Here is a 25,747-nt window from a genome sequence, read left to right on the forward strand (position 1 = left end):
CAAATCAAGACCAACCAAATCATGAACATGTAAATTTGACTCAAATTAGTACTGTATAATACTAAAGTTCCCATGTTAATAAGATGTTATTGGAGAGATATAAACGTGTAGGCATCTTTTGAAATTATTACAAAGCTGTTGACTTTTTTCATGTGTGGATAAAATTGAAAGATTGATGTATAATTTGATACCCCAAAGTGAAGTAAGTAATGAATGTTAGAAGATGTTACAGTAAGAGAGTAGAGAAGAATCTGACATTAATAATGAATTCAAAGAAATGGCCGACCGAATCACAATGATCTGGACCCAGGCTGGTTTATCTCTGGTATAAATGCTTCATGTACATTTACGTGATCTTTACTAATATTATCATGATGGAGGGACCATGCATGTATTGATGTATATGTTATATATTCGCTGGAATCAATACATTGAAATCATTCAAAAGGGGGCATTCAATGTCTAAAGTGGTGCAAGTATATGATTTTGTACACCGGTGTGGCACGTGTAAAGACGAGGTGAGCGTGGGATGTTCATGCACGGCGTGTGACATATATGTTTCAACGTGTGTTATGAATGTAGTATACGTTGTTGTACCATACATTACAAATAATACCTTCAAATATACTACTATGTAACAAATTTTGAGAAGTTCTGCTTTAGTGATTACACTTGAGGTTAACATGTTTTGATTGCATCCTCAAATTTCCAACATTTTTAACTAACACATTTATTAAGTTCCAAATAAATGAAATAAAAGCATACTATTATTATTATCCATAATCATCTAATAGACTTTTCAATAAAGTGAAGGTAAACATATTATGCGCCTCCACATTATCCTTCTTTTGAATACACAAATAAAAATCTCAATCTCGAATTTATAAATCCAAAATAGGAACTATCCCTGGACTTGAGATCTGTATAATTTTCTATACAAATAATTGATTTCCATATTTAAATAAATAAAAAGGAAAGTCCATAGTTGTTGATGCAAAATTCATGTGAGGTGTTGATGATGACAACTAGTCAACCACCAACAAGTCAACAAGTGTGATTCCCTTTGCAGATTCTTAAAAACAGAAGATTGATAAATATACATGCCCAAATTAATTGAAGGTCATCATATTATATGTTGAATTCTTGATTCAAAAGATTTGAGGGGCCTATTATATTTTCTTTACATAAATTTTTACAGTTCAAGGCATAAATGTTTACATACTGTTTTCTGTTGCCTGTTGCCTGTTGCCTGTTGCCTGTTGGTCCATATGTAAGACATTTAAAAAGACAGTATAAATCACTATTAATGCTTATGCCTTTTCTTTTCTTCTGTTTCTTTTTTCCAAAAAAGGCATGACTATTACTAACCGTTTAATTGTAGTTTTCTTTCTCTAAAGGTTGTCAAAAAAAAAAAAAAAAAAAAAAAGCTTTTAATGACGTTGACTTTAAAATTTGAAAGTTGTTTGATTAATAATTATGATTAGTGTTAACATATAATTCATACAACACTTCATAAAAGAAATTTATCTCCATGCACAAACTCTGTAATTCTTAAATTTGATTCGTAAATCAAACAGTTTCAATATAAACTTTCAGGTTCTGTTTATTTCGTACTTATTTTCAAACCATTTTTTGTTTTTATACAACATCATTACATGATAAAAAGTTAATTTGTCCCACATATTGACTTCTTTTAATACAATATCATCAAATGATAAAGTTGTTCCCATTAAGAATGGCTTATTGTCTGTGCTTGCTTGTTGCTTCCATGATTTAATAGGTATCTCTGTTATGTCCCCCAAAATGGGCCATGAAAAAACTTTTGATAACCCAAGCCCAATTTACAGATCATATTCAATGAAAAAGCTGTCCAAGCCCAATATTCAAAAGAAAATTATTTTCGATAAATTTATTTTCGTATGGTCCACCAATTTGAAGCTTGTGGCACTGATAAGATGAACAAAAACCTGACCACACACATTCAAGAAACAACATTATATTCATATGCTTTGTTTCATATTAAGTCCCAAATATCATATTTCATAAAATTATTCCTAAAAAATGAGTTATCATACTAATTTCTCCCTAAAACCTCAAAATCCATGTACAAAACTTCCTACTAAAAAACCACCAACATTATTATTAATCTCATCATATTATTTGTCACAACCTAAACTACATAAAACTCATGTTGTAGCTCTATCTTCATCCACCCAAAAAACCCAAGAAAATAATCAGAAACTAAGCTCACCAAATTCTTATAATGTTGAATTTAAGACAAAGGGAGGTTGTAAGCTTGGAATAGCAAGATATCCTGATTTTCAGTATGATGCCGAAGGTGGGTTTGGGAGTGGAAGTGGTAAAAATGAGTCAAATGGTAAAATTTTGGTAGAATTTGATGTTGATAAGCTTTATATTCCACCATTAACAAGTGGGACTACTAAGTTTTTGGGGTTGCCTTTGCCACCTTTTTTGAGGATTGATATTGTGCCTGAGATTTTCAAGGGATGCATTGATCAAGAGTCTGGCAAGGTTAGAGATTTTTCACTGTTTTTTAGGCTACTTTTTATGGTTATTGTTTGTTCGCCAAAAGAAAATTAGTGGATAAAGGTTAGCCGTCAAAGCATGTGTTTGATGTAAATGTTCGGCATAAATAGTTATTGAAGTAGTAATGAAAAAAATGAGATTGAAACTTACAGCTGAATATATTCATTGCAGGTTGATCTTGAATTCAAGGCCAAATTCTGGTTTTCAATGGGGACAATCTACAAAGCACCACCATTACTGGTTTCGACGAACTTGACATCTGAAGAATCACAAGGAAAATTAAGAAAAGGGAGAGGGCAAAGAATGGAGAAAAATGGAAACTGCATGTTGGTAGGGGTGGCAACAGTGGATCCTATTGATGATCTCTTCATGAATACCTTTCTTGGCCTTCCTACTGAATGCCTTGCCGTTATGAACGCCACCATCTCTTTATAATACTTCTACTTATATTGCTTAGCTTCATATTCCCAGCTCGCTATCGACGATAATAGCAGATGAGTAATTATAGACTATTGTTAGTAGATATCTAGTGCGACCATTGTATATCCCAGCACAATAAAAAAAATGGTATTAAGAAACTTTTATATAAATATACTTTTTGAGGTTGGCAAGTAATCTCATTCATGCTTTGAATGTTAATTGTATAACAAGAGTGAGCAGGTATTTAAATACACCTAGTACCAATATTACACCCCTAATTACAGCTTGTACATGACTAAAGAAAAAACTCCAATCTACAAACAGAATCAATGGTTATCTTCTTCATCCTTTTGAGTCTTCTTTAGCCAGCAACCAGAAATGCAGTGCTCTAACTCTTTCGCTGTAAACCAAATCATTGTTTTTCAGACACAATCATCAAACAAATAGTATTACAACAATAAAGGATTTAGACACTGAATGGCTGCAAGCTGCACATTTCATTACAGCTACAACGGAAGTGGGAGATGGACCATCAACCATATCAAATCAAGAACTATTAAGTCAAAGGCCAAGTTCCAGTCAGATAAGATTTTGACAATCACAACACCACAGTTTAAAGGGTGAATCCTGCTCCCACCCTCTTGTGAAGACTGATATTGTCTTTGAAATCATCCAAGGAGGAATCTGGAAAGGTACAGACTGAGTACTGACTATATGGATAAGAAATACCATAAAAATTACTTCAGCATACTCAGATAAAAAATTGTAAATAGACCAATTCCACAGCTAATCCTCTGCTACATACGACTTCAGTCATTGATTTGAAAAAGCTGTTTGTGTGAAACGAACAGCAACTTTATGCTGTGCAGTTTGCCAGTACAAGTCGAACTAAATTAATCCAAACTCTTGGTTTCCATAAGGAACCTCCTCTGCCCATAGATATGATATTTACAGCTGAAGGGAGCACCAGAGCACTAACTATGAGCAACGGAGGACAGAGGCTGGCAAAGATGGGAGTTGCAAGTTGATCAGTGTGGCTTGGGTTGATCTTCTTGATGACAAGTACATAAATAAAGCTCTTGGCCAACCTTCTGAATGCCTCGCCAGATTGAAAGCCACTATATCTTATTTATAGTTTAGACTCAATACAAACCCAAAAGTTCGAATGTTCCAGGACAAATAAAATAAGAAAGAGAACCAAAGCAAAGCGCACAGAAGGATCAATTATAGTTAGTCAACCATGAAAGTTACATGCAATAAAAGGAAATTCCCATTGTTTCTTACCATGTTTTACAGCAATGAATCAGCAGCCGACTGTAACAATTGATTGTTGAGCTTCTTTACATGAGAAATGTACTAAGAACTTTCTTAGTTCTTTATCTTGTTATAGTGTTTGAAGTATCCCTTAGAAACTGAAGCATATCTTCTAGAAAAAACAGACAAATAAAGAAAATTTAAAATAAATTATACGCAATAGTGCAAATGGGATCATTAAGGGAGCAAAAAATTGCTAGGAAATAACCTTTCCACCTTCAGTAGCGCTTTATGATGGACATTGACAGCCATTATGGTAATATACTGCAAATTCACTCAAACGCAAGCCTCTGGGATCCCACTAATGAAGCATATTGGCCATCTTGTGACAACAATTCATAGTGTGTCCCAAGTTCTGCAATCCTCCCATCAGAACAAAGTGCAATTTGATGGGCATTCTGGACTGTGCTTAAACGGTGAGCTATTACCAATGTTGTTCTTCCTTTCATAAGATGATTCAAAGCATCCTGGACCAAACGCTCGCTAACTGTATCCAAGGCACTTGTAGCCTGCATGAAATTTAATTTTAAGTCAAATATTCAAATCTATTTGTCTATGCAGCCTGAAGGCTTGGAAACAAGATCAATATACTGACGTCAGTATGCCTTTATCAGAGAATTAATATTCATCATCACAGGAAACATTTTTCTTCTATAAAAATAGATAATTTTCCTTCACTGGTGGGATGGTCCAACTTTTAAGTTACTATTGTTTTCCTTTAAAAAAAAGAATAAGAAAAAAGGTCACCAAGATGGTATTACATACCTAAGCAAAACAATATGTTTCACAGTTTTCACATAAAATCAATGTTAACAAACGGAAAAATTAATAAGGGCTTCATCATATTCATCTTTCTTTGTCACTATAGCTTTCACGAGAAATAATACGAGAGGCACTAATACACAAAATAAAGAACAACAAATGAATGAGTGATATGCTGAAGACAACTAATGATATCCATTGACGTGACTGTTTATCAAAATCAAGAAGTTATATTAGGGAGACAAAGCAAAGTACTTGGAATCTTGGATTTACGGCCCTGCAGGGAAGGGGAAGATATAAGAGAGGAGAAAGAGCTTTTTCTCTAACACAGCAGAGATTGGTAACTACACAGTGGCTATTCAACAACATTAAGTGTCAACCAAGAGGGTTACAAGAATAAAATATCAACAACAGGCAGCAGTCAGAAGGCAATAGAAACACAAATGATTTATAAATACCTCATCAAGAATCAAAATTGGAGCATTTTTTAGAAGCGCCCTCGCAATAGCAACTCTCTACAGAAGTACAGAGGACGATTACAAATTAGAATGTATACCTTATCTTTTACATCCTCCGTAGAAATTCAACAAAATATTAAAACATGTTATACCTGTCTTTGCCCCCCACTAAGGAGACCTCCACGCTCACCAACTAGAGTGTCATAACCCTTGAAACATACAATATTTAGCAAGGATATTATCATTACATATATATTTTCCTGTTTCAAAGGAGCCAATACAAACCTGTGGGAGTGATATGATAAATTCATGAGCGTTAGCGGCTTTTGCTGCTTTTACTATATCATCCTTAGATACATTAGCATCCGGTTGACCATATGCAATGTTCTCTGCAACAGACACGGAGAAGAGAACTGGATCCTGCACAAGGTTAGTCACCATATGTTTCAGAAAGACATCATAAGACTGACAATTTGAGTATCAGATGTACCCAGATGATAAGTATACTTGATGTATATACTTGAATATGTAACCAACTTGACAGTTTACCAGCGTGTTGATTGGTACACTGGTTTGACAAGTCATACCAAATAGCATCTTCAAATGTTTGACTGAACTAGCAAGAAGTCCAGCTCAGCAGTCTGAGCAGCCAGTTCAGTACAGTTTTCAAAAATAACAGTCTAGTTACAGGGAGCCAACTAGTAGGACAGGGCATATTTACAATGGATGTAGTGGGTTTGATAATTCCAGGTTCAAATTACCAAAGGGTCGGCCCTCAGACAAATATTAGGGTTCAGGTTGACCCAACAGTTGAAAGCACCTTAGAATCATTACATATTGCTGGCTACTGAAGCATTTCAAATTTTTTAAACAAGTCTAAGGAGAAAAGGTTTTCCTTTACTAAGAAAGTAAATAACACATTAATAATGTAAAAATCTACTCAGAATTTAGTTGATGTCTAAAAAATCCAACAAAAAACTACTCCGTACTAAATTGAAAAAGAATAATTAACAGGGGAAGGAAATTGTAGTAAGGAAGATCAAAAGGAAAGCACGAGGAGAAAAATATATAGATCTTGAAGAACATGAAAAGAAGAAGAACAGTAAAGCAAAAGACTCAATCTATAGCTTCACAGACAGAGCATAATGGTCAAAACATAAGAGTATAAGACCTATCAAAGGCACTATCTCCTAATGGTGTGAACTTTATGCAATTCAATTAATTAGTTCATGAAAGGTTTAACTGATTGATTTGTGATTAGACAATCAGACCCATCCCAATCCAGACTCTTCTGGTTTAAATGGACAGAGATGAATTTGGGAGGGTTTCTTTTCTGGTGTATGGCGGCCATAGTTTAAGCTGCATCTGATGCCACATAGAAGCTATCTAGATTCCAATGCCCAAAAAAAATAAAAGCAAAAGTTAAACAGCTAAAAGCTTTATTGCTGAAAACCTACTTGGTTCACTATTGAGACAGCTCGAGCCCATTCACTTTTATCAAACATTCTAACATCTTCTCCAGCCACAGTTATGCGGCCACTGGTTGGCTGCAAAACATTAACAAGGCTTGGTTGTGTTATAAAACAATAAGTAACCACACTTACAATTAGGAGAGAGAAAGAATCAACAATGCAAACTAAACCTCATAAAAGCGTGCCAGCAACTGAACAATTGTACTCTTCCCTGCACCGCTTGATCCCACAAGAGCAGTAATAGTTCCACTCTTTAATGTAAGGTTAAGACCTTTAAGGACCTCGACATCAGGTCTCAATGGATAAGAAAAGTGGACATCTGCAGTGATGGGGAAATGTTAAACTAGTAGCTGGCATTTAAAAGCAGATTCATTTTACTACAAGAAGTGTCAGAATTGATTTTCCAACAAAGCTGAACATATAACAATGGCAAATTTTCAGGTTTGCTTCAAAATGAACTTCAAATGTCTCACTACTATTCAGTCCTTTAATTCTTATTAGTAGTGAAGTAAAAGGTCAGTCAACCACCCTTTTCAAACCAAGAGTGCACCAAACATGGTCTCTAGGGTAATGCTTATAAGATCCTTTCATCAAATGAGGCAATGGAGTATAATATTGAAGAAGCAACAAATAAGAAAAACAAAGCGGGAGTGACTCACTTAATTGTAGATGTTATATGTCAGTTGTACAGACACTACTATATATTTCAGAACCCGAAAGTTAAGAAGGTTCTCCAAAGGAGAAAGCCCCTCACCCCTGACATTACAAGGATTGTTGTTCAACATGAAACTGTATCAATAAGGCACAATAAACATTCAAAGATCAAATTTTATGACCTACATCAATCTCTTAGTACTATGCAGGCTCAACAGTGTAAGCATATTAACATAGACCGCTAAGAATTTTTTTAGGCTGTTTAACAGCTTAATCAATAAAGCATATCTTTCATCTAAAATCTTGTCTAGGAAAGTATAGGAGCCCAGATGCTGTGGTGTTGACATCATTTGGACTCTTTGAACTCATAGTATTGAGAGTAATGCTGCTAGCGTAATTGATAAGATTGGAGAGGAAATCATAATGATGATGTCTAAAGGGATTGTAAGGTGGGGGACTATAACAATGGGAATGCTTACTACTATCTTCCTATAACAAGTTCATAGAGCTGATCCTAGAAGAAGTGCTATGAATAGGGGGACAAGAAATCAGGACTTCCCCTCAATGGGCACATAACCTTCATTTTTGGTAGTGTAGCAATTGGGAAGCCAGGAAAAGCAGCTTGTAAAGTGCTTATAACTGCCTTCAAGATAATGTTGAATATCTTGTTGGGGCCGGTTTCTAGTCCCCAGTAGTTAAGGATACAAGTGATGCTGGAGTGCTTTCCATTATGCAAGCCAGGGTAATGCTACTGAGTAATGACTCACAACTGTAATTCCCTGGGTCAAGAAGCAGTAAAGAGCCTAAAGACCTTGAGCAAACTGAAGAATGTTTCATTCAGATGAATTGTTGTCTCAAAAAGGTAGGAAAATTCTTTTTTTCATACTTCAAGAAAGAAAAATTAGTTTTTCATACTGTAAGGGAAAAAAAGAGAAAAATATTGCTTATTGTTTAGATAGGAAGATTTTGAATAAATGTTTTGGGCACAGAGCTGCATAGCATAATCTCTTCTTTTTCCATTTAAAGGGTTTTAGGATGCATAATCTCTTCCTTTTCTATTTATAAGGCTTTAGGATGCATGATCTTTTCTTATCCCATTTATAGGGATTTAGGATGCATAACCTCTTCCTTTTCCATTTATAGGGCTTTAGGATTGGTTAAATTGCTAATGGACCGTAAATAGCCTCCTAACTGATTAATTTTTTTGCAGTTTTTTTTCCACATTTCCAGGGTCAAAAGGTACCTGGACAAAGCACATTAACGCTGAATAACAGGTACACAGTAGGGAGAGAGAAGATATAAACAAGTAATTATAGCATCAACCTGACACAAGTACAAAAAAACAAGTTTGGAATACCTTCAAGACTAATGTCACCGGACCAGGCTACGTTATACACATCACTTGATGAGCCCAAGGCTGACATGTAATGCATATGATTAGATTGCTGTTTCTCATCAAATCCATTGACAACAAATAATTGAAACTTTTCGTCCTGAACATCTTTTGGTTGAATCTGTCTTTCTAAACCATAAGCAAGAGCTTCGTCAATTTCTGACCCAGAGAGAATCGAATTAATCCTCTCAACAGCAGCAAAAGCCCCACGTAGATCTCCAAATGTATAAACCAATCCTTGAACCTGCATAGTATATATAATAAACATGGTTATAAGGGACAGTAATAATTTTAATTTTTTTTAAAAAAATGTATAACAGCTAAATTATTAGCTAGAAGCAAGAACTCACAGCAAAAGTCAGAGTAAAGGTATATCCGATGAAAGAAACCACGGTTCCAACTGAGAGTTCACCCTGCACATTCCATTGAACCATATAAGTAGACAAATTAAACATGCTCATAGAGTTTGAATTAATTGTTATGATACTAAGGTCAGAGATCATCGACAAATAAATATATAATGAGGAAAAATAATATAGCTGCTAAACAAGTTGAGAAAGGAGCAAAACAAAAACCCTATGCTCTAGAAGATTAGTACCCTCACTGGAAATCTGCACTCTTGTTTAAACATGAAGGTCACACTTCTAAAAGAGGATTAATAATTTTTTAGCCTATAACAATTCAGCGTCAAATGACTCACCTTTCTCTTCTGAAGGGCACAAAAATTTGCCCACATACACTTCATAATTTAGATGCAAGATTCTCATCCCAACAGTCAATAAAGGCTATTCCTATGTTACCGTGTTTTACATTATCATATGGACTAATGAGTCTCTTTCAGTCAAGTTCATTTTCAATTAACAATCCAATTGATCTCTTTTCTTTGACCTCTATCACAAAAGCTTTTTAAAAAGTCTGCTTCACCCTTCTAATATCCCAATTCAGTAGAGCTATCAAAAGTTGACCCGACCCGAAATACAGACTCAAACCCGATTATTAACCGACCCATCTGAACCCGAAAAAATGGTGACCCAAATCCGACCTGACCCGACCTGAAACCAACCCTAGACCCAAGTTAACCCGAGTATGTGAGACCCGAACATGAACTGACCTGGAGATGACCCGACCCGAATGAAACCCGTAAATTATTGACCTGAATTGAGCCAAATCCGACTTGAACCGAAATTGACCCAAATCCGTTTTAACCCGTCAAAACCTGAATTTAACTCGACTTGTTACTAACCCGGCCCGACCCGACCCGTTACAAACCCGACCCGAATTTAACCGAACCTGTTACAAAACCAACCCAAAATCAACCCGACTTGTTATTGACCTGACCCAAATTCAACCCGACTTGTTATTGACCCGACACGAATTTTACCAGACCTATTACTAACCCGACCCAAAAATTCAACCCGATAAGAAGTATGACCCGATGTGTCCCGACTCAAGCATGACCCGACCCGCATAGGTTATGGAATTAATCCGAATCGACCCGATCCACTCTTACCGACCCAAACCCGACTCGTTCACCCGAATTGACAGCTCTACCCGAAACCTCCAAAAATTCAAAAAAACGTGGATATTAGCCTTCAATTATGGAATTTTTTTACTTTTTTTCACCCAGAAATAAAAATTGCCGAAATGTTTACCATGGTCCCTAATACCCTCCGGGAGTCCAATAAGGTGGGTAGAACCATCCAATTTGCCTTTAAACGGCCAATTTACCGATTTGCAACTTGCGCCGATTTCATTAACTCGAGCTTACCACGAACAGTTATGACAATATATAATGATCATATATGGATCCAAACAGCATTATAACCCTGAGATGTATCCCCTAAAATCTCAATGCTTTTCGTCACCGGACCCTGAAACATTTGAAATTTCCAAAAAATCGTGGATATTAGCCTTCAATTTTGGAATTTTTTGAATTTTTTTCGCCCGGATATAAAAATAGCCGAAATGTATACCATGGTCCCAATACCCTCCGGGAGTCCAATTGGGTGGGTAGAACCATCCAATTTACCTTTAAACGACCAATTTACCGGTTTACAACTTACAAAGATTTCATTAATTCAAGCCTACCACGAACCAGTATGACAACAAATAATGATCATATATGGTTCCAAATGACATTATATGACCCCAAGATGTATTCCCTATAATTTCAAAACTTTTTGACACCGGGCCCCGAAGACTCCAAAAATTCTCAAAAAAGCCTTGAACATTTGAATTTTTTCACTCGGAAATAAAAAATTGCCAAAATGTTTACCATGGTCTCTAATAACCTCTGGGAGCCCAATTAGGTGGGTGGAACCATCCAATTTGCCTTTAAACGGCTAATTTACCGTTTCACAACTTGCGCCGATTTCATTAACTCAAGCCTACCAAAAACATTTATGACAACATATAATGATCATATATGGTTCCAAACGGAATTATATGACCCCGAGATATATCCCCTATAATCTCATTTCTTTTCGACATCGGGCCCCAAAACCTCAAAAAAATCTCAAAAACCGTGGATATTAGCCTTCAATTTTGGAATTTTTTAACTTTTCATCGCCCGGAAATAAAAATTACTGAAATGTTTACCATGGTCCCTAATACCCTCCGAGAGTCCAATTGAGTGGGTGGAACCATCCTTTTTGCCTTTAAACGGCCAATTTACCGGTTCACAACTTGCACCGATTAAATTAACTCAAGCATACTACGAATATTTATGACAATATATAATGATCATATATGGTTCTAAAAGACATTATAAGACCCCAAGATATATCCCCTTAAATCTCAAAATTCTCGACACCGGGCCTCGAAACATCCCAAATTTTTCAAAAAGCGTGGATTTCAATTTTGGAATTTTTTTACTTTTTTTCGCCTGGAAATAAAAATTACCGAAATGTTAACCATGGTCCCTAATACCCTCCGGAAGTCCAATTTGGTGGGTGAAATCAACCAATTTGCCTTTAAAAACCCCAATTGACTGGTTTACAACTTGCACAGATTTCATTAACTCAAGCCTACCACGAACATTTATTATAACATATAATGATCATTTATGGTTCCAAACGGCATTATATGACCCCGAGATGTATCCCCTAAAATCTCATTTCTTTTCGACACCAGCCTCGAAACCTTCGAAATTTCTCAAAAATCATGGATATTAGCCTTCAATTTTGGAATTTTTTTACTTTTTTTGTCTAGAAATAAAAATTGCCGAAATATTTATCATGGTCCCTAATATCCTCTAGCAGACACTTTGGGTGGGTGGAACCATCCTATTTGCCTTTAAACGGCCAATTTACCGGTTTACAACTTGCAATAATTTAATTAACTCAAGCCTACTACTAACATTTATGACAACATTTAATGATCATATATGATTCCAAACGACATTATATGACCTCGAGATGTATCCCCTAAAACCTCAAAACTTTTCGACACCGGGCCCCGAAACCTACAAAATTTCTCAAAAAGTGTGGATATTAGCCTTCAATTTAAGAATTTTTTGACTTTTTTTTATCCCAAAAATAAAATTCCCTAAATGTTTACCATGGTCCCGAATACCTTCTAGGAGTCCAATTGGTTGGGTGGAACCATCCAATTTGCCTTTTAACGGCCAATTTAGCGTTTACAACTTGCACCGATTTCATTAACTCAAGCCTACCACGAACATTTATGACAACAAATAATGATCATAAATGGTTCCAAACGACATTATATGACCCCGATATATATTCCCTAAAATCTCAAGTCTTTTCGACACCGAGTCCCGAAACCTCCAAAATTTCTCAAAAAACGTGGATATTAGCCTTCAATTTTGGAATTTTTTTACTTTTTTTCGCTGGTAATAATAATTGCCGAAATGTTTACTATGGTCCCTAATACCCACCGGGAGTCCAATTGGCTGGTTGGAACAATCCAACTTGCCTTTAAACGACCAATTTACCGGTTTATAACTTGAACCGATTTCACTAACTCAAGCTTATTACGAACATTTATGACAACATATAATGATCATATATGGTTCCAAACGGCATTATATGACCCTGAAAAGTATTCCTAAAATTTCAAGACATTTTCGACACCAAGCCTCAAAACCTCCAAAATTTCTCAAAAAGCGTGGACATTAGCCTTCAATTTTGAAATTTTTTTACTTTTTTTTCGCCCGGAAATAAAAATTGCCGAAATATTGACCATGGTCCCTAATACCTTCCAGGAGTCCAATTGGATGGGTGCATCCATCCAATTTGCCTTTAAACGGCCAATTTAACGGTTTACAACTTGCAACGATTTCATTAAATCAAGCCTACCACGAACATTTAAGACAACATATAATGATCATAAATGGTTCCAAACGGCATTATATGACCCCGAGATGTATCCCTTAAAATTTCAAGGCTTTTCGACACGGGCCTCGAAATCTCCAAAATTTCTCAAAAAGTATGGATCTTAGCCTTCAATTTTGGAATTTATTGACTTTTTTCGCTCAAAAATAAATATTGTCGAAATATTTACCATGGTCCCTTATACCCACCGGGAGTCCAATTGGGTGGATGAAACCATTCAATTTGCCTTTAAACGGTCGATTTACCGTATTACAACTTGCTCCGATTTCATTAACTCAAGCCCACTACTAACATTTTAACATATAATGATCATATATGGTTCTAAACGGCATTATATGACCCCCTAGATGTATTCCCTAAATTCTCAAGATTTTGCGACATCAGGCCCTAAAACCTCCAAAATTTCTCAAAAAGCGCGGACATTAGCCTACAATTCTGGAAAATTTTGAATTTTTTTCGCCAGAAAATAAAAATTGCCGAAATGCTTACTATAGTCCCTAATACCCTCCGGTAGTCCAATTGGGTGGGTGGAACCATCCAACTTGCCTTTAAACGGTCAATTTACCAGTTTACAACTTGCACCGATTTCATTAACTCAAGCCTACCACGAACATTTATGACAACAAATAGTGATCATATATGGTTCCAAACGACATTATATGGCCTCGAGATATATTCCCTAAAATTTCAAGGCTTTTCGATACCGGACCCCGAAACCTCCAAAATTTCTAAAAAAAAACGTGGATATTAGCCTTCAATTTTGGAATTTTTGACTTTTTTTCCGCCAGAAATAAAAATTGCCAAAATGTTTACCATGGTCCCTAATACCATCCAAGAGTCCCATTGGGTGGGTGGAACCATCCAATTTGCCTTCAAAACAACCAATTTACCGGTTTACAACTTGCACCGATTTCATTAACTTAAGCCTACTACGAACATTTATGACAACAAATAATGATCATATATGGTTCCAAATGGCATTATATGACCCTGTGATGTATCCCGTAAAATTTCAAGACTTTTCGACACCGGGCCCTGAAACCTAAAAAATTTAATTTTGGATTTTTTGACTTTTTTCTGCCCGAAAATAAAAGTTGCAGAAATGTTTACCATGGTCCCTAATACGCTCAGGGAGTCCAATTGGGTTGATGGAACCATTTAATTTGCCTTTAAACGGCCAATTTAATTACCGGTTTACAACTTGTAGTCTTGCACGGATTTCATTAACTCAAGTTTATTACGAACATTTATGACAACATATAATGATCATATATGGTTCCATACGACATTATATGACCCCGAGATATATCCCCTAAAATATTAATATTTTTCTACACCGGGCCCGAAACCTCCAAAAATTCCTTAAAAAGCGTGGACAAGCCTTCACTTTTGAAATTATTTGATTTGTTTTCGCCCGGAAATAAAAATTGCCGAAATGTTTACCATGATCCCTAATACCCTCCGGGAGTCCAATTGGGTGGGTGGAACCATCCAATTTGCCTTTAAACGACCAATTTACCGGTTTACAAATTGCACCTAATTCATTAATTCAAGCCTACCACGAACATTTATGACACCAAATAATGATCATATATGGTTCCAAATGGCATTATATGACCCCGAGATGTATCCCATAGAATTTCTAGACTTTTCGACACCGGCCCCGAAACCTTAAAATTTCTCAAAAGCGTGGATATTAGTCTTTAATTTTGGAATTTTTCTACTTTTTTTCGCCCGAAAATAAAAATTGCCGAAATGTTTACCATGGTCCCGAATACCCTCCGGGAGTCCAATTGGGTGTGTGGAACCATTCAATTTGCTTTTAAACGGCTAATTTAATTACCGGTTTACAACTTGCACTGATTTATCGGTTTACAACGGCCAATTTAATTAACTTGCACTAAACCCGACTTGAACCGAAATTGACCCAAACCCGTTTTAATCTGTCAAAACCCGAATTTAACCCGACTTGTTACTAACCTAACCTTAATTCAACCTGACTCGTTCCTAACCCGACCCGAATTTAACCCAACCTGTTACAAACCCGACCCGAAATCAACCTGACTTGTTATTGACCTGACCCAAATTCAACCCGACTTTTAATTGACTCGACCCAACTTTTACCATACCTATTACTTACCCAACCCAAAAATTGAACCCGATCTGTTACTAACCCGACTTGAAATTAACATGACTTGTTATTGACCCGACCTAAATTCAACCCAAATTGTTCCTGACCCAATTTCTAATCACCTTAAAATCTTAAATGCAATTTAGACCACCTTATTATTGTTGATCAAAACATTTTGTCTTGAGAGACCAAGTCAGTCTAGGCAAGCAAAAGAAAGGAGCATTATCCTCAAATTTAAGAGTTAAATATAGCATATATTTGTTGTATGGTTAAAGGAGATAATTATCTTCCTAAATTATAAGCCATAGTTTCCTAGTGTATTGTCATATATATTATAGTTAAAGGAAATAATTAGCTTGATAAAAATGATAATTATATATTAATAGTTAGTTAAACCCGAATATGACCTGACTTGGGAATGACCCGACCTGATTGTAACCTGCAAATTATTGACTTAAACATAACCCGACTTGACTCCGAGAATGACCCGACTTGAAAATAACCCAACACCCGCAAATTATTGACTTGTACCGAACCCGACTTGAACCCGAGAATGACCCGACTTGAAAATGATTCGACCTGATTATAACCCGCAAATTATTGACTTTAACCGATACCGACTCAAACCCGAGAATGACCCGACCTATTCTAACCCGCAAATTATTGACTTGAACCGAACCCGACTTGAACCCGAGAATTACATCAACCCTTTTTAACCCATGAAAACCCGAATTAACCCGACCTATTGTTCACCCGGCCCGAATGTAACCTGACCTGTTATTAACCCAACCTAAACCCGACCCAAATCCGATAAGTATGACCCGACGCGACCTAACCCAAGCATGACCCAACCCAAACCCGAACCGCATAGATTATGGAATTAATCTGAATTGACCCGACCCGAGTTGACCTGACCCACTCTTACTCAACCCAAACCCGACCCGTTCACCCGAATTGACAACTCTACAATTCAGCAAGCTGCTGTTGTTTCCTTTCTATATCTCCTCAACATTTTATTATATACGTAATAGTCAAAAAGACATGAAACCTTCGACATAAGTCAAAAACATCCCGTACATGCATGTCAATCAAGAGGATTTATTGCAAAATATTATCATGGAAAAAACAGGGAAATAATATAATGAATAACAGGCTTGGTAAGAAAAAGGCCAAAAATACTACTGCCATTGAAGAAACCTCACCGCTTTAACTTTGTTTCCTCCAAGGATATACAAAGCCAATAATGATACATAAACTGCAATTCGGGTCACTGATTCATTAATGGATTTGTAAGTCCCCAGCTTAATGCCACTCGCCTGATAAGCAAGTATCTGCCACATCAAACAGAATAAATATCAACAAACATAACGCACAAAATCCCACAGAAACCAAAACGGATTCCATTTTCCGACTCAAGGACATGACAGATAGATTACCTGGTTACCAAATGCTGACATTTGGCGCTTTTCCCCACAAAAGGATCTCACCTGAAATATTATATCAAGAGTTCAGTACAGCATATGTGGATGGATCATAGATCCCATCATGCAAAAGCCAAAGTTATAGTTTATGATTATCCAAATCACCCTTAAAAGAGCTAGAGCTGGCATTGGATGCTAAAATGCTATATTGCACAACTGCAACTCACTGGAACTCACAGTGCGAATGGCCGAAATTGTTTCTGTCACACAGTCAGACATTGAAGACTGTGCCAAACCATGAGCTTTAAAGATAGGCATAGTTGACCGCTTGTAAACAGCTGAAGAACAAGATGTTAAAAACAAATTATATAGGTAGATGGAAATCAGAAGAAAAGCTAGACTAATCTTCAAAGGAGCTAAATGATGATACTCAATGCAATTATGCAATCGAATCTACATCAATAACTCAATAAGTACATTGAATTGAACTACATGATAAGAATATGCATCAAGATATATTATTGACTTACAGAACATACAATTCTTTGATTTCAGCAAGTCAAACAACTAGATTTGGATCCATGAATTGTTTCAGGATGCATGTTTATGATGTTCGCAGTATAAGTATGGTTGTGTCATAGCAACACTGAGTTACAAAACACATGCACGCAAATGCACACATATAGATATGCTGGATATCCTTCTCTCAAGTCTCAACCCTCGCCTCCATGTTGACATGTCTCCTTCTGACATTGTAAAATCTAATGGATATCATATTTGGCAGTTGTGAGGTTTCAGTCTTCAAAATCTACATCCTTAGGTGGTGGTCATTGTTAAGGGGGTGAGTAGGGGTCAGGGACTCAGGGGTGCGTTGTTGATTGCACAGATGGTAGGCGTTTTGGGCTTAGTTACTAGGAATGACAGATGAAGGGAGAAGGTGATGGAGAATTTGGGTTGGTGATGATGGCTTGGCAGGTAAAACTTGAAAATGATTATGTTAAGAGCAATGACCTGCGATGGGGAAATACAAAGTCTAGGGCAGCGTAGAGGAATCAAGAAGGCATTTGGGGTTAAAGGGGTACCCCTTTTGTTCTTACAAAGTGGGTTCTTGCCGAGCCCACTCCAAAAGCTTAGCTTTAGCGATTACATACATAATAGAAAGTTATAATGATAAAGTAAAGAAAATCCTACCTTTACCTTTGGTATTAATAACAGTGGATGAAAAATCGCGAACATCCACATTTCACCCTCGGACATGTATGTGATTAGCAACAATGAGATAGGTTGATTTTGACTCAAAGAAGTGGATTTAAAAAAGGAAAAAAAAAAAAAAAAAAAAAAACGCACGCCACAACAAAGGGAAAGGAGGTGGACAACTCCTTTTCCATACATGGCATCCTATGAGAAAATTTATGACATTAACATTTAGGTGGAAGTCTTTCAGAATATTCCAAACAACCTTTTCTTAAAAATGAATCAACTAAGTATTTTACTCAAGTATTTAACAAGGTCAAAGATGATATTTTGTACACGCTTCTAAATAGAGAATTGATATGCAATGAGATAGATGAATAATAAAACAAAAGAGTCAATAAATAAATTTTAAAAAAAAAAAACATTTACCTACTAAAATGGAGACAATAAGCATAAGCAAACCCAATATTGGTGCGAGTTGTGGTGAAAGAGTGAACAAGATGCAAATAGTTCCAACAATCTGAAAGTTATGAGGATATTTAGAAATAAGAATCAACAAAAATTTACAGAAACATGTATGGATGAGATCATATCATGTTACAAAACAACCTAGATTATTGACAATCTTCAGTTGACTAATTTTATGATACAGGTAATAAAGTTATACTCCCTCTGTCCCGTAATACTTGGGACGTTGGGGTGATCACGTAGTTTAAGAAAACTAAACTACTAGTGGGTTATTTTAAACATTTGTTTATTGTATACAAAATTCTTTTGTATTTTTATATTACAACTTTTACAAGAAAACACCAAGTGAGGTGGGAGTGGAGTAGGTGATGAGAGAGAAAATGTGGGAAAATACTTTTTTATTAGTGGTCCCATTCCATATTTAGTAACGTGTCAAGTATTGTGGGACAGACGAAAATAGAAACTGTATCAAGTATTATGGGACGGAGGGAGTAATAGAGAATATATATCCACATTATTCTGATTCCTTTCCCCTGTAGTAAGAGACTGAAGGCTCAGTCCACTTCAGATAAAGCTAGCTATGAATTCTAGCATTCTACACCTTAAGAAGAATCATTCCTGTTTAATTAAAGTAGCTTGCCTCGGAAAGTGCTCTAAATCCTCTGTCCCTTGAAACATTTTCACTGACAATGTCTTTAACAGACCCCAAATCAGAGGTCAACAATCCAGTCAGTTCCCCAACCTGCAAAATTTAGAAACCACAAATGTTGAAACTGAGAAATTATAATCGTTTTAAGTAACCACGACTAATGCAACACATGAAGAAAAAAGGGAAAGAAATCTAATGTCCATGAAACATAAGCAGATTTTTTTAAAACAATTACGAAATTCTGAGATGAAATTTTCCATCTAAAACAACATAGTAATGTCATATGCAATGAATAATCTGATTCAAAGTCCCATCACCAAAAATCTCAGAGAAAAATGAGAAACTTCGAGAAGTATGATCTCAAACATCGAAATGTGAGATATGCCAGGATCGACATGCTATAGAGCCAATAGCTGACTAAAGGAGAAAAAAACATATACTTCCTCCGTTTTTTTTTACTTGACCCGCTTTGACTTTTTATACTATTCACCACTCCTCCTTTGACCGTCTTTTGTGAATAATTTGTAAGGAAAAACATGTTCGTGTTGGATATTTTTGAATTCATCTCAAGAAGTACTATCATAATATATAACTTTTATAATTTTTACTTATGGAGAATTAAAGTTATTAATCGTTGAAGTTTTGCATTGGAAAGCGTGAAAAAAGAAACAGGTCAAGTAAAAAAAGAAGTATATCATTAATATTCAAAAGCACCATGGTGCTCTTATTATCAGAGTATGACCTTACTACAAGGTCAAGGCATCTGAAGGTGGAGAATACTTATGATTGGATGCACCTCATTTCTGGGAATAAAATGCATCCAGCACAAACTATGTTGCATCAACAATGATGAAAGGCGACAGGAATAAAATATATATATATATTTTGCCAAGAACACACATAATATACACCATTTCAGAAATGTTCTGGTAAGATCACCTAAAATAAAGGGGAAAAGAAATCGGCAGATCACAAACTATGAGCAGCTGTAGAGATTGATAAGAATATGAAAACCACACCATACCTTGTAGCGGTCAAAAAATTCCACCTGCATGGAACAAATGAAAAAGTGACAAATTAGAATTAAGCAACTAATGAGTTTCGGAATACTACACAATGTCTTATCAAAATGTCGCATATACTAAAGCAGACACAGATCATGAAATGTGAAAGGCAAAAGAGATATTGCTATAAATCATATGTACATTTAGGTGGCCCAATTTGGTATTTACATTTAACAATCATAACAGTGCTACTGCAAGGCATTAATGCTACTGCTTTTCAGGCATGTAACATATTCATGTTGGTGAAAAGGCAAGAAAAATTCAACCAATATATATGATCTTGCTTAGTACTGCAGTCTTGGTCCATCCCACTGAAGTGCTCAAACCTCAAGATAATGTAAAAATCAAATACTCCTATTCTACTAAGCAATTTGGTCCAGAAGCCAGAAAGTCATGGAATTGTTTTAATGCCGCTGCAAATTTATAGAAGCTATGTGTACAGCTATAGTCGTTACATTTAATACTAGTGTACTTCTTACTGGTACAGTACAGTCTCACATGCACATAAGTAGATACAACTACCATATTTCCTTGGGGGTCTTAATTAAGTATTAACACAAGCATACTAACAGCAATACTTCCTCCGTTCATTATTCATTGCAACAATTGGATTTGACACGAAGAATATAAGGGAGGAAAGTGGGTGAGGTGGCCCACCCTATACCCATGTGATTATATGATTAGAGGAGAAACAAAAGATGATAAACTAGGGCAAAGTTGTAGCTTTTAGTGTGAAATGTTTCCCAAAAGAGAGTTAAATTGATTATTGTGAAACTTCTATAAAAGGCAATTGTTGAATTAACTAAAGAACGGAGGAAGTAACATTTAAATATGTTGTTCTGTACTAGACGGCTAGATGCATGATCCTCATTGGTCACCCATGTTTTTTTCTTTGATTTACTATCCCATACAAAACATTAAGAGGTTTCCTTGTTTCAATTGTTTTATTAGTTACACACTAGCACGGTATAAGCATATATGAAATTATAATGCCTGATGAGACAAACAATGAGACTAGATAAATTCAATGGGCTAGGATACGCAATGCTACCTTTTGAATTAACATCCTCCGGAATATCTGAGCTCTTAAAACAGACATAACCTTCTCCCAAATTTTGTTCATGTTTATGACAAATATCACAGTGAAGATTGGTTCTAATGAATATACAAATGCAATTTTACTCATTACTTTCCACAAAGGCTCGGGTGTCGTTCCTGAAAGAACTTCAAAAAACCTCCCTGCATAATCACGACACATAGAAGCATATAAGGGTTTTTTTATTTAAGCAACCAAAAAAATAAGATGTGGGGGGGATAAACCAAATATAAATCAAGTAGAAAGAAGATATATCAAGAATTGTCTCCATACTATAAGAAAAAATTAGCTAATAAGCAACATGCCAAGGACCAACAAAGCAGAGCCTCAGTGAAGAATCCTAAGCTGCTTACTGCTGCAGTGTCTATGTGATCATCTGGATCAAAAATTGGAAAACAGATGTTGTCCCTACCACTAAAACCCTCTCTCAGCCCTCTTCTTCACAATCATAGTGGAACCATGAAGGTAAGGGGACACAGGGTACGAGGAGATTGGATCTCAAAAGAGATGTTGGGTTAGAAATTGGGCAGAAAGTACATGGAAGTTTTCTTTCTTGAGGTGAGGAAGTTCTACTGCAAAAAAACAGTATTTCCTTCACTAGTAACCGTTTAGCCTCCAGAAGTGATACTTTTCCTACTACTAAAGATGGCAAATTGGCAAATCAGCAATACGGATGAGGCAGCGGAAAAGTAGACTGGAAATTGGAGTAATGAGTTAGTTGCGTATGTGATAATAAAGGTTAAACCTGAGATATATGTGCTAAATCACATCTTAATTACCATAACTATGGAAATTATGTCAATAAACATTCATCTGCTGCATATGATCGAGATGAAGTCATACATTCAAGTTTTTACTCCGCTAAGCGCTAACATCAAACCTATGGGCACTACATAAGGACAGGGTTGAATGTGAATTGTTGCAAGCTTATTTAAACTAAGCCAAGCTTGACTTAGAGAGACATCAGCCAAAATATATACTTAAGTTGTGTTATCCCAAGGACTCAAGGTGAGTCATAGTTGATAATATGATTGTTTTGTGTTAAGTGAAAAGTATACTTGAAAACCAATCTACCCTATTTGCATATTTAACATTATTATCCACAAGACAGACAACTTCTTAGATTGTGGTTTCCTAAATTGCCTTTCTATCTCATTTCTTTCTAGGACCATAATGTGTATGTATTAGATCAACCTAAGGAGGGGTAGTATAGGTATTCTACTAATATTAGCTCACTAGGTTAATTGTCCTTAGTATAAATAGAGAGGGAAGGGAAGGAAATAGGTAGGCAGAATTTGGAGTAATTCCTTAGGAGAGTTGTGACCTTAAGTCACTATTAGGAGAGTTGTGACCTCAAGTCACTAATAGGAGCTTTGTAGGCTAAACCTACTACTACCATTTGTAAGAAACCCTTAATCTTTAATCAAATTTCTGAACCTTCTCCTTTATTATTAGCGTGAATATTAACAGTCTATTACAGTGTATTTCAAAAATTCCATGCATGATGAAAGAGACTCCATCCAAGCCTCTTTATGCAATAGCTATAAGACATTAATTATAGGTTATCATTCAATACTTTTTAGAACGAGAAAGGATTAAAAATCTGTTTATTCTATGGAGAAAGAGTATGGTTAGAGAAATGTCCTTAGTTAATAATCCTGTAATGTCGAATACACCTATGATCACTCGCCTAAAGGTCAATTTAGCAATTTCCACACATTAACAAAATTAGATAAATTTAGTTGAAGTTGCATTGCTATTGTAAAGTGATATTTAACATTACATGTTGGATTTTAGAGTGAGAAAAGCCAAGCTTCAAGGCTCCATCAATAAGAAAAGGCGTCGCCTACGGGATTTAACTGCTTAAGTGTTGTCCAAGTGAATATGCTATTCATCTATTCTTCTCTGATGATCAGATACATTTACATCAAAACAATTCAATATCTATCTCTTCGGTTCACCAATAACTAAGTACAAACAATCATAACAAAATTGAAAACCCTAAATTATCATCAAACAATTCAGCTACAATTGTAACCCATAATTCCAACTCCAATTAAATCAAACTATATGATTATTTATATAAAAAACAATAAACAATTGAAGAATTAAACAGTACCTGAGAAAAGAGGCATAGAAAGGGTACAAGCAGTACCCCCAACAAGAGCAGAAACACAAAGAGCAAGCCGCCATTTTTGGTCCACCAACAAATTCCAGAAAGTTCCCCAACTTATGGCAACTTCTGGTTCAACTTTCTCTCTCCCAAACCCCTCGACTTTCGGGTCCGGGTTCGGGTTCGGGTCAGATACCGAATAGTCTGAAGCGGGTCCGTGTACGTAAGCTGCTGGTGCCCATTTCTGCTTCGGAGTTATCAGTCGGAGGCTGGTGGTGCGGCGGAGTTGGGTCGAGGAGAGAGAAAATAGCGGGAAGTGATGTGATTGGATGCGGGGGTGAGAGAAGTGGAAGTGTGTGCGGGTGATTGATGGGGAGGAGAGAGAAATTGCCGCCATTTGTGAACGGGAATAGCTTTCTGTAAGAGACTCACGATTTACCCGTTAGGTCTGTTCAACATATAATATTTGCCTTTTCTTAGATATGCACATGATGCCCCGAATGGCTAGTTTGTACTCCCTCTATCCCCGAAAAAACGACCGATTTGGGTTGATTTCGCAGGTATTAATAAAGTTAAATAAAAAAAAGTTAAAGTATATTTGAAAATTAAATTTACATGGGGTTTACAAAAAAGTAGAGAGGTTTTTTTTTTTTTGAGGGAAAAAAAGTAGAGAGGGGTAGTAATAAAAGTATATGGAAAAACAAAATTTTATATGGAAAAGATAATTTTGCACAAATATTGTTGCAAATTAGTGGGTATTTTAATGCTAATGGGTTATTTTTTTGGGACTAAAATTAGGCCAAATGGGTCGTTCTTTCGGAGACGGAGGGAGTATTTGTTTAATTTGCTAATCAAATTCGACTGTTTAGATAGTAAGGCTTGTTGGTTTCGAGTTTAAGTCTTGATATAAACATTTTTTTAGTTGTCAAACTCGGCTCAATCATTACATAATGGAAACAAATTGTATAATAAGACACAAATTAACTTATCTAAGTTAACTATAATTTTGTTGGATAAAAATGCACAACTAATAAATGGCTAAGATAGTAAAACTCTTAACTTAAAACTTGTTGGTCTCCAATCTACTACCCGGGGTGTCCATTATTCGGATAAAAACCGAAATCCAATCCAATCTAAACCGAATTATCGGATCGGATTGAATTTTTTTTAAACTTCGGATTTTCAGATTGGGTAGGATTGACCTTATTCGGATCCAAAAAACCAAAATAACCGAAATATGGAAGTGTTATTTTATAAATAAATATTGTTAATATTAATTATGTTAAACTATGTTTATGATTATAATAAAATTAATCATGTAAACCTATGCTTTCAATACTTGTATTAATCGTGTACAACTATCCTTTCAAGACTTGTATTTTTATTATTACATTTTTATTTTTATAATCGCATTAGGCCAAAAAAGTAGCAAGTAACGTATTTTAATTAGGATTTTCGGATTTGATCCAAATAACCGAATTATAATTCGGATTGGATCGGATTGGATTTTGTTATGAATTCGAATCGGATTGGATTTGAAAATGAAAAACGAAATTTATTTCGGATCGGATTGGATTTGGGTTTAATCCAAACCGAAAACCGAATGGACACCCCTAACTGAAACTGGGTGGGGAGGGAACGAATGTCTTCGATAATATGATTGATCTGCCAAGGGACTAACCAAATGTCTTTTATTGACTCATTGACTAAAAGCCTAAAAGGTTATTACCACCTTCAATTTAAATTGTTTGAATGGTGCAATGAAGAGCTAGTTGGACTTCTTTATGAATAGTTATAGCTTTTGCTAAGGATGCTTTGGTTTTGCCGAGATTGAATGTAAATGTTTTGATGATGCATGACTCCAATGCAATCTTTGGTAGTGACTTGTGTTGTTGCGAATAATTGAAATATAATTTCTAATAAAAGAGGAAAACTATTGGAAAAAGTACGGAGTATCTAATACGAAGTGTATGTGAAGAATGAAGTAAGCTACAAAGTTCTCTGTTTTTTTTATTTTTTGCCCTTACTAATGGTTTACTCTAACTCCGGAAGATGAAAAGAGGAAATAGCAGTTGAAAATGAAGACATTAAAGCCGTAGAAATATTGAAGAAAAGCACAATAAGATAACAAAGTAACACAAAACATTATAGCATACAAACTTCATGTTATAAGTATATGTTGAGTTAGTGTGACACGAGTTAGTGTGACACAATAAATTCCATAGTTCAACTAATT

General features: G+C 35.7%; 2 protein-coding genes across 5 annotated transcripts; one reads left to right on the forward strand and one right to left on the reverse strand.

Annotated features, from left to right (window-relative positions):
- The first annotated feature begins 1,996 nt into the window (after positions 1-1,996).
- Positions 1,997-3,180, forward strand: LOC145631478 (uncharacterized). The gene is made up of 2 exons (XM_081683568.1): positions 1,997-2,532; positions 2,719-3,180. Exons 1-2 carry the CDS (start codon positions 2,062-2,064, stop codon positions 2,980-2,982), a joined length of 735 nt encoding a protein of 244 aa, XP_081539694.1. The 5' UTR covers positions 1,997-2,061; the 3' UTR covers positions 2,983-3,180.
- On the reverse strand, positions 3,104-23,956 carry LOC145631477 (ABC transporter B family member 28-like). 4 transcript variants are annotated; one of them, XM_081683567.1, is made up of 18 exons: positions 23,518-23,956; positions 21,354-21,541; positions 20,263-20,286; positions 19,230-19,331; positions 18,551-18,641; positions 17,165-17,265; positions 16,943-16,993; positions 16,709-16,837; positions 9,371-9,433; positions 8,985-9,264; positions 7,144-7,292; positions 6,959-7,048; positions 5,787-5,921; positions 5,654-5,710; positions 5,502-5,558; positions 4,498-4,790; positions 4,252-4,390; positions 3,104-3,367 (listed from the first exon to the last, which is right to left on the reverse strand). In XM_081683567.1, exons 1-16 carry the CDS (start codon positions 23,906-23,908, stop codon positions 4,554-4,556), a joined length of 2,145 nt encoding a protein of 714 aa, XP_081539693.1. In that variant the 5' UTR covers positions 23,909-23,956; the 3' UTR covers positions 3,104-3,367; positions 4,252-4,390; positions 4,498-4,553. The 4 variants fall into 4 exon arrangements, with proteins under 4 accessions (XP_081539693.1, XP_081539692.1, XP_081539691.1 ...); XM_081683566.1 differs by having other exon boundaries at positions 4,252-4,393; XM_081683565.1 differs by having other exon boundaries at positions 4,490-4,790.
- Positions 23,957-25,747: the final 1,791 nt, after the last annotated feature.

Source organism: Chenopodium album, chromosome 5 (assembly GCF_948465745.1).
Source record: "Chenopodium album chromosome 5, dcCheAlbu1.1, whole genome shotgun sequence".
Taxonomy (NCBI): domain Eukaryota; kingdom Viridiplantae; phylum Streptophyta; class Magnoliopsida; order Caryophyllales; family Amaranthaceae; genus Chenopodium; species Chenopodium album.

Excerpts from the sequence above, each read along its gene's own strand:
- LOC145631478 (XM_081683568.1), top strand. The coding sequence starts at position 2,062 with ATGAGTTATCATACTAATTTCTCCCTAAAACCTCAAAATCCATGTACA. Across the intron at positions 2,533-2,718 it reads TTGATCAAGAGTCTGGCAAG|GTTGATCTTGAATTCAAGGC; the intron begins GTTAGAGATTTT and ends TATTCATTGCAG.
- LOC145631477 (XM_081683567.1), bottom strand. The coding sequence starts at position 23,908 with ATGGCGGCAATTTCTCTCTCCTCCCCATCAATCACCCGCACACACTTC. Across the intron at positions 18,642-19,229 it reads GATTTAGAGCACTTTCCGAG|ATTGTTGGAACTATTTGCAT; the intron begins GCAAGCTACTTT and ends CATAACTTTCAG. Across the intron at positions 5,711-5,786 it reads TTATCATATCACTCCCACAG|GGTTATGACACTCTAGTTGG; the intron begins GTTTGTATTGGC and ends GTATGTTTCAAG.